The following is an 8,943-nucleotide window of genomic DNA, read 5'->3' as shown; positions in this document are numbered from 1 at the left end:
AGGGGAGGTGCCTGTCCCATGGCCCCAGGCCTCGGCCAAGCTGTAGTGGCTGAGCTGGTGGTCCCCCCGGCCATCGATCTGTTGGCGGATGAGCTGGGCCAGGGTCTCCCCCAGCAGGTCCTGGGAGGCATTCTGGGGTGGGTGGGCAAGTGGGAGGGTCAGTGAGGGGCCAGGCGGGATCCACAGAACCAAGGGCAAGACAAGCTCAGCCCCCATGGGGGCCACCTCCAGTCTATTCTCTACCTTGTGGCCAGGCCTCCCTCAAGCCCAGGCTAGGTCTAGACTCTGCTCACCCTCCAGGTCCTTTGAGATATGGTGCCACTCCTGCATCTGACCCCTGTACCTGCCACCCCGGGATCCCTTTCAGTCCTGCCCTGGCCTAGAACCACATACATCTCCCTCCAACCTCCCCCTGCCGGGCCTGACCCTCCTTTCATGCTAAGTCCTGAGCCAGTGGGGAGGACAGCCCACCAGCCCAGCAACCTCAGCAATCTCACCTGGAGCTTTGGGTGGCTGCGAGGGTCCCCCAGCCTCCACCTCTGCCCCCTGGCAAACTTGAGTGTCTCCACAAGGCGATGGTACATGTTCACCCTCCCCTCAGGCCTGGTCACAGACTCTGCTGAGAAGTTGAACCCTGGAGAGGGGTTGGGGCACAGGTTGGGGTCACCCTATGTAATGGGTTGAATGTTGCCCCCCTCCCCAGAGAGCTCCACCCACATCCTAATTCCCAAACCTGTGGATACTACTAATACAGCGCAAGAGTGACTAATACCTTAAGTGGAAAAGTATGTTAACGATTTTTTTTGAGACAGAGTCTCACTCTGTCGCCCAGGCTGGAGTGCAATGGTGCAGTCTCAGCTCACTGCAACCTCCATCTCCCAGGTTCAAGTGATTCTTGTGCCTCAGTCTCCTGAGTAGCTGATACTACGTGCGTTCGCCACCATGTCCAGCTAATTTTTTCTTTTTTTGTATTTGTAGTAGAGACGAGGTTTTGCCATGTTGTTTAGGCTGGTCTCAAACTCCTGGCCTCAAGTGATCTGTCTGCCTTGGACTCCCAAAGTGCTGGGATTACAGGCATGAGCCATCATGCCCCGCCTTTTTTGTGTTTTTTGGAGGAGTCTTCCTCTGTCGCCCAGGCTGGAGTGTGTGGCGCAATCTCAGCTTACTGCAATCTCCACCTCCTGGGTTCAAGTGATTCTTCCGCCTCAGCCTTCTGAGTAGCTAGGACTACAGGCGCACGCCACCATGCCCAGCTAATTTTTGTATTTTTAGTAGAGATGGGGCTTCACTGTGTTGGCCAGGCTGGTCTCCAACTCCTGACCTCAAGTGATCCACCCACCTTAGCCTCCCAAAGTGCTGGGATTACAGGCATGACCCACCACACCCAGCCTAAAGTATGTAAAAGATTTTGAGAGGAGGAGATGATCCTGGATTATCTAGATATGCCCTGAATGTGATCACAGTGTCCTTGTAAGACAGACACACAGAGGAGAGGACACACAGAGCAAGAGGAGAAACCAGTGTGACCATGGAGACAGAGACTGGAGTGAGGCAGCCACAAGCCAAGGAACGCTGGCAGCCACCGGAAGTGATAAGAGGCGGTGAAAATTGTCAAAATATAGCTGCGGCCACGTGCAGTGGTTCACACCTATAATCCCAGCACTTTGGAAGGCTGAGGTGACAGGATTGAGGTGAGGTTGAGGCTGCAGTGAGCCTTGACAGTGCCACTGCGCTCCAGCCCAGGTGACAGAGCAAGACCCTGCCTCAAAAAACAAACAACTCACAGCCTTACACAAAGGCCATCACAACCTTACACAAAAAATACTTCTGCAAAGACATCTGCCCAGGAGTGGCCTGTCCAGCCTCAGACTAGTGCCACCCTTATGACTTTTCCATGCATCCCAGTAACCAAAGATGATCATTTCAAAACGGTTTTTTCTTTGTTTGTTTGTTTGTTTGTTTGAGACGGAGTCTCACTCTGTCCCCCAGGCTGGAGAGCAGTGGCATGATCTTGGCTCACTGCAAGCTCCATCTCCTGGGTTCACACCATTCTCCTGCCTCAGCCTCCCAAGCAGCTGGGACTACAGGCGCCCACCACCATGCCTGGCTAATTTTTTGTATTTTTAGTAGAGACAGGGTTTCACTGTGCTAGCCAGGATGGTCTCAATCTCCTGACCTCGTGATCTGCCCTCCTTGGCCTCACAAAGTACTGGGATTACAGGCATGAGCTACCAAGCCAGGCCCAAAACAGTTATATACCAAAGCTAAGCTATGAGGACGCAAAGGAATAAAAACAATATACTGGGCCAGGCACAGTAGTTTATACCTATAATCCTAGCACTTTGGGAGGCCAAGGCGGGTGAATCACCTGAGTTCAGGAGTTCGAGACCAGTCTGGCTAACATGATGAAACCCTGTCTCTACTAATAATACAAAAATTAGCTGAGCATGGTGGCACACACGGGTAGTCCTAGCTACTCAGGAGGCTGAGGCAGGAGAATCGCTTGAACCGGGAGGTGGAGGTTGCAGTGAGCTGAGATCGCACCATTGCACTCCAGCCTGGGTGACAAGAGTGAAACTCCATCTCCAAAAAAACAGAATGATATAATGGGGACCAGCATGGTGGCTCACACCTATAATCCCAGCACTTTGGGAGGACAAGGCAGGCAGATCACCTGAGGTCAGGAGTTCAAGACCAGCCTGGCCAACATGGTGAAACCCCATCTTTACTAATAATACAAAAAAAAAATTAGATGTGGTGGCAGGCACCTGTAATCCCAGCTACTTGGGAGGCTGAGGCAGGAAAATCGCTTGAATCCAGATGGCGGAGGTTGTAGTGAACCGAGATGCACCATTGCACCTGAGCTTTGGCGACAGAGCGAGACTCTGTCTCGGGGGGAAAATGCTATAATGGACCGTGGGAACTCAAGGGGAAGGATGGGAGGCGGATGAGGGATAAAAGACTACACACTAGGTACAGTGTGTACTGCTTGGGTAATGGGTGCACCAAGGTCTCAGAAATCACCACTAAAGGACGGGTGCAGTGGCTCATGCCTGTAATCTCAGCACTTTGGGAGGCTGAGGCAGGCAGATCACTTGAAGTCAGGAGTTCAAGACCAGCCTGGCCAACATGGTGAAACCCCATTTCTACTAAAAAAAAAAAAAGAAAGAAAAAGAAAAAAGAAAAAAAAAATACAAAAATTAGCCAGGCTTGGTGGTGTGCACCTGTAATCCCAGCTACTCAGGAGGCTGAGACTGGAGAATTGTTTGAATCTGGGAGGCAGAGGTTGCAGTGAGCAAAGATCATGCCACTGCTCTCCAGCCTGGGCCACAGAGTGAGATTCCATCTCAAAAAAAGAAATCATCCACTAAATAACTTTTTCATGCAACTGAACACCACGTGTTCCCCCAAAACTAATGAAATAAAAATAAAATAGCCAGGCAGAGGTGGCTCACATCTGGAATCCCAGGACTCTGGGAGGCTGAGGCAAGTGGGTCAGTTAAGGTCAAGAGTTCAAGACCAGCCAGGCCAACATGGTGAAACCCCGTCTCTACTAAAAAGAAAAAAATCATCTGGGCGTGGTGGCTCAAGCCTGTAATCCCAGCACTTTGGGAGGCCAAGGTGGGTGGATCACTTGACATCAGGAGTTCAAGACCAGCCTGATCAACATGGCAAAACCCCATCTCTACCAAAAATACAAAAATTAAGCGGGTGTGATGGCAGGCACCTGTAATCCCAGCTACTTGAGAGGCTGAGGCAGGAGAATCGCTTGTACCTGGGAAGCAGAGGTTGCAATGAGCTGAGATCACGCCATTGCACTCTAGTCTGGGCAACAGATTAAGACTCTGTCTCAAAAAAATAAAAATAAGAAAGGGAAAAAAGAAAAGATAAAAATCAGCGGCATGTGGTGGCCCATGCCTGTAGTCCCAGCTACTTGGGAGGCTGAGTCAGGAGAATTGCTTGAACCCAGAAAGTAGAGCTTGCAATGAACCGAGATTGCGCCACTGTGCTCTAGCCTAGGCGACAGAGCAAGACACCATCTCAATAATAATAATAACAATGCAATGAAAAAAATAAAATATACAATAAATTATCGTTGATTGTAAGCAAAAAAATTATATACTCTTCCTCATTTTCTTTTTGAGAACCTCTGTCTTCCTTCACCTCCCTGAATACACACACAGTTTACCGTAGCGCGGGTATTCCCACCGCGATGCCTACTTGGAATAAACATCATTTTCTCTGAATGTTGTTCAAAGAAACAACAGCCTTGTTCTGTTTTTCATTTAGGTCAACAAGGCAAAGAACAGACTCTCCCCTGGAGCCCCCAAGGGAATGCAGCCCTGTGGACACCTAGATATCGGGCTTCTGGCTTCCAGAACTGTGAGAGGACACATTGCTGTTATTTTAAGCCACCAAGCTTATAGTGATTTATAATGGCAGACACAGGACACTAATATTAAGCCAGCGCAGACAGCCCCAGGCCTTGGCACTGCCAGAACCCCCCTGCAGGCTGCCTTGGGCTGGGCTGGTTTCGCTCCCCCAGGTGCACACCCCTGACGGGCAGCCCACCACCCATACAGCCCACCTGCTTCTGTGTCTGGGACTGGTCACCTAGCGGGAGGAGGACTCTGGACAAATGATGTCACACCCTTCAGCAAAGCCTCACGTATGGGTGGAGCTGGAGGTCAGCTCTAAAACCCACCATCATGACTGGTTTACACAGCTCGGTCTTCACATTGTGCATCTGTGAACCCAGTTTATGGAGGAGGAGGCTGAGCTGGGCCTTGGCTGGGCTTGGAGTCTGAGTTCCCGGGTGTGGGGGGCCAGGGCTCTGGGCAGGGGCTTTACCTCTTAGCACATTGAGGATGAAGCTGAGAATGGCACCCCCTGCAGGTGGCGGTGGTGAGTACAAGCTATAGTCCCCCAGGGGCACCTCCAGGGCGTCCACTACCTCGGGCTGGAACTTGGCCAGGTCCTGCAGCGTCAGCTGGCTCCCTGGGGTGAGATGGAGAGGGCTCCATGAACAGATGGGGAAACTGAGGCAGGGAGGAATAGCCACTGGTGTCAGGTCACACAATGGGATCCCACTCGTGCTCTAGCCTTGCGGACACAGAGGGTGATGGTAGGTCTGTAGGCGGTGGCCTCAGGACCAGCCCCTTGGGGCCAGGCATGGAGGGGTGGACAGAGACCAGAGGCAGGGAGGCTGGGGAGGTGAAGGGGAAGATGGGAGAGAGAGCTGGCCTTTGAGAGCCTGTGAGAATGGTCAGCTCGGCTACCCAGGCCTGTTGTGACCATCAGTAACGCCCCTCTGCTGGCTCTAACCCGCAGGCTCTGCTCTCTGAGGTCCTGGACCACAGGGGTCCTTGGGCTGGCAGAGCTAGGTGCATGGCCTCTCGGGGTCCCAGGCACCTCCAGCACTCCCTCAGGGCCTGGGAAGGAGCCTGCCCTCAACCCCCCGTGCCCAGAACTTGGCTCTTCCTCCAGCAGGGACAGGGTATGGGACCTCAGGGAGGCTGACCTTCCTTGGCAATGTCCTCCACCAGCATCTGGCCCAGCCTCCCAGTGTAGAAGACCTCCGCACCCTCTGTGGCCACGGTCTCCAGGGTGGTGGCCAGCGCAGGCCATGGGAGCGGGTCCTGAGGCCTCAGGGGTTCTGTCCCGTTGAAGAAGAGCTGGCTGGGAGATGAGGGGAGCCTCAGGGTGGGGGCAGGTCCTAGAGGCAGCCACACTCCTTCGGGGCTGTCTTGGGTGGAGTCCTCAGGACCCTACAGTGGGGGTGCCCTGACCCAGGGTCCCGAGGCGCTAGGGTGGACACCGGGGGACAGCTTCCCTAGGAGGCGGTGGGACTGACACCACCCACCCCGCTCATGGCCCTGGTCCAGGGAGGGCAGATTTCCCAGTGAGGCCTGGGTCCACCTAGGGCCTGTCATCTCCTCACTCCTGGGAGGGGCTGCCAGTGGGCTGGGTGGGGCAGGTGAGAGTGGCAGTTGAAGCCCTCCTGCCATGCCAGAGAGAGGGAGGAGGAGGCCGGGGCCAGGGCAGGTGGCAGAGCCCAAATCCACACCGTGGAGTCCTAGCACTTGGGCAATAAACTCCCCCCAGCCTCACCCCTGAGTTAGGCTCTGCCACAGGGGGCTGGAAGGCCATGAACTGAGACAGGAAAGTGCTCTCTGTCAGGGCCTTAAGGTCCCCAGCACCCCGAGGGTTAATCCTCCAGTGTAGGAGGGACTGAGGCAGAGCTGGGATGTGGACTGGGCCCAGACAGGATGTGGCCTTGAACCCAGGAGCCCAGGGCCACCATGTGGGGCTCACCGCAGGGTTGACGCCTGCAAGGAAGGCCGCAGGAAGCCATTGTGCAGGAACCGGCTGAGGACGGGGGCCACCACATGCCCCCCTCGGAGCAGTGCGATGGTGGGCTGGAACAGCTGCGCCCAGGGCAGGCGGCCATGGCGGCGGTGGGCCTCAGCGTAGCCGCGGAGCTCCCCGGGAACCCCGATCCACTGGGCCCCTGCATGGCACATCCCAGCTCTCAAACCTGTGGCTTCCAGGCCTTCCCAGGGGTTCGCCATCACCCCACGTGTGGCCCCCAGCTACAGCAGCCAGAGTGAGCTTTCTGGAGCCCACACCCGACAATGTCCCTCCCTGCTCAGATCACCTGTGGCTCCCCACAAAGTCCATGGCCAGGCCCAAGGGGCCCTGCACAAACTGGCCCCAGGAGCCCCACCCTGTCCCGCCAACCCATCTCCACTCAACCTTCCAGGTCCTTCCAGGCCTTTGTCCAGCCTGGCCCTCTCTCGGGATCACCTCAGCTCGCCCATTCCCAAGGGGACCTGCCCAATCCCTCAATCTCTGCAGGTTGGGTTTGGGGTTCCCCACAGGCTCCCTGTCCCCAGTGCCAGGGAGTCACAGCCTGTCCGTGAGGCACTACTCCTTTGGGGGGTATTGTGGTCAGTCCTAGTGGCCTGGGGGGTGGGAGTGGGGACCCCGTGGGGNGCCCCCAGCTACAGCAGCCAGAGTGAGCTTTCTGGAGCCCACACCCGACAATGTCCCTCCCTGCTCAGATCACCTGTGGCTCCCCACAAAGTCCATGGCCAGGCCCAAGGGGCCCTGCACAAACTGGCCCCAGGAGCCCCACCCTGTCCCGCCAACCCATCTCCACTCAACCTTCCAGGTCCTTCCAGGCCTTTGTCCAGCCTGGCCCTCTCTCGGGATCACCTCAGCTCGCCCATTCCCAAGGGGGACCTTCCCAATCCCTCAATCTCTGCAGGTTGGGTTTGGGGGTTCCCCACAGGCTCCCTGTCCCCCAGTGCCAGGGAGTCACAGCCTGTCCGTGAGGCACTACTCCTTTGGGGGGTATTGTGGTCAGTCCTAGTGGCCTGGGGGGTGGGAGTGGGGGACCCCCGTGGGGCCTCACCTGTGCCCAGCGGCAGAGCCTGTGCACACCGGTCCAGCAGGCTCGGGGCGTGGTGGGCTGGCACTGTCTCCCGGGCATTGATGACCTCCACCTTCCCTGGAGTAGGGCAGGGCAGGTGAGTGGTCATGGACCCTGCAGACAGCCCCTGGCCTGCTTCAGGCTTCAGTTTCCATTTCTGCATTATGAGATGGACTCTGGGCTAACAGGGGGACAGGAGTTGACACAAGGGCTTTGCACAGCTGAGGCGAAGGGGGCAGGGCAGGGGGCCCAAGAGCACCCAGAAGCGGTCTTGAGTGGATGGGACTGGCTGGAGAAGGGGTTCCTCTGTGGTGTGGACAAGCCCATCTTCCCCATGGCAGGTCACATGTGGGCCCACCTGTCGTCACATTGTAGATGGTGAAGATGACCCCTCCGCCCAGGCCCATGCTCTGAGGGTTGACGACGCTGGTGCAGACCAGAGCCGCGATGGTGGCGTCCACGGGTGAGCCCTGCTGCTGGAGGATGGCTCTAGGGGACACAGCACAGAGTTGGCGGTGGGGCTCCCCTCCCTCTGCCTCCCCACTAGGCTTGCTCAGTTGGCACTCATTGGAGAATGGTGACGGAGGTGGCCCATCTGCTGCCACCAAACCCCAGATTAGGTCACAGAACACAACCAGGCTTCCCCATCAAATCCAGCTGCTCACAGGTCCACAACATTCTACAGCTGCAAAGTGTGATGCCATTTACACTGACCTTTGCCATATACAAGGTGCTTCTCAGTTTGCAAAGTGCTTCTGTTGCCATTGCTCCCAGCAGCACCAACTCATATGCCACAGGCAGAACCAGGCCTAGGCCACCTCTCAGTCCCTCACAATGGCCCCAGGAGCCCACCATGGGACTCCACTCCCCATCTCACTAGGGGATGAGATGGGGCCACAACTACTTCAAAGCTGGTCTCTGGCAGGTGACCCCAGGATCCTTCCTGCCACCAGGGCATAGGGCTTGAGCTGACAGGCCCCACAACTTCTCCTGGGGCCCTGAGCCTATGGAAATGCTCTGGCCTAGGCCAAGCATGGTGGTTCACGCCTGTAATCCCAGCATTTTGGGAGGCCGAGGCAGGCGGATCACTTGAGGTCAGGAGTTCGAGACCAGCCTGGCCAACATGGTGAAACCCTGTCTCTACTAAAAATACAAAAATTAGCTGAATGTGATGGCGGGCACCTGTAATCTCAGCTATGTGGGAGGCTGAGGCAGGAGAATCGCTTGAACCTGGCAGGCAGAGGTTGCAGTGAGCCAAAATCGTGCCATTGCACTCTAGCCTGGCAACAGAGCAAGAGTGTCTCAGAAAGAGAGAGACACAGAGAGAGAGATAGAGAAGGAAGGAAGGAAAGAAGGAAAGAAGGAAAGAAAAAGAAAGAAAGAACAAGAAAGATGAAAGAAAAGAAAGAGAAAGAAAGAAAGAGAAAGAAAGAAAGAAAAGAAAAGAAAAGAAAAGAAAAAAGAAAAAAAGCAATGCATGCTCTGGCCTACCCCTCCCCATCTGTCAC

General features: G+C 55.6%; 1 protein-coding gene across 1 annotated transcript in view; it reads right to left on the bottom strand.

Moving 5' to 3' along the window:
- Positions 1-8,482, bottom strand: part of GGT5 (gamma-glutamyltransferase 5) — a 15,272-nt gene extending 6,790 nt beyond the window's left edge. The window contains exons 1-7 of the mRNA XM_017872720.1: positions 7,794-8,482; positions 7,418-7,513; positions 6,316-6,511; positions 5,522-5,679; positions 4,852-4,998; positions 498-634; positions 3-132 (exon numbers count right to left, since the gene is read on the bottom strand). Of these exons, the coding sequence (XP_017728209.1) occupies positions 3-132; positions 498-634; positions 4,852-4,998; positions 5,522-5,679; positions 6,316-6,511; positions 7,418-7,513; positions 7,794-7,842 (913 nt within the window). The 5' untranslated portion in view covers positions 7,843-8,482. The remainder of the gene's footprint in view (positions 1-2; positions 133-497; positions 635-4,851; positions 4,999-5,521; positions 5,680-6,315; positions 6,512-7,417; positions 7,514-7,793) is intronic.
- Positions 8,483-8,943: the final 461 nt, after the last annotated feature.

Source organism: Rhinopithecus bieti, unplaced genomic scaffold (assembly GCF_001698545.2).
Source record: "Rhinopithecus bieti isolate Rb0 unplaced genomic scaffold, ASM169854v2 scaffold_7933, whole genome shotgun sequence".
Taxonomy (NCBI): Eukaryota; Metazoa; Chordata; class Mammalia; order Primates; family Cercopithecidae; genus Rhinopithecus; species Rhinopithecus bieti.
The sequence above is the reverse complement of the archived record's forward strand: the minus strand, read 5'-3'. Positions and strand labels throughout refer to the sequence as shown.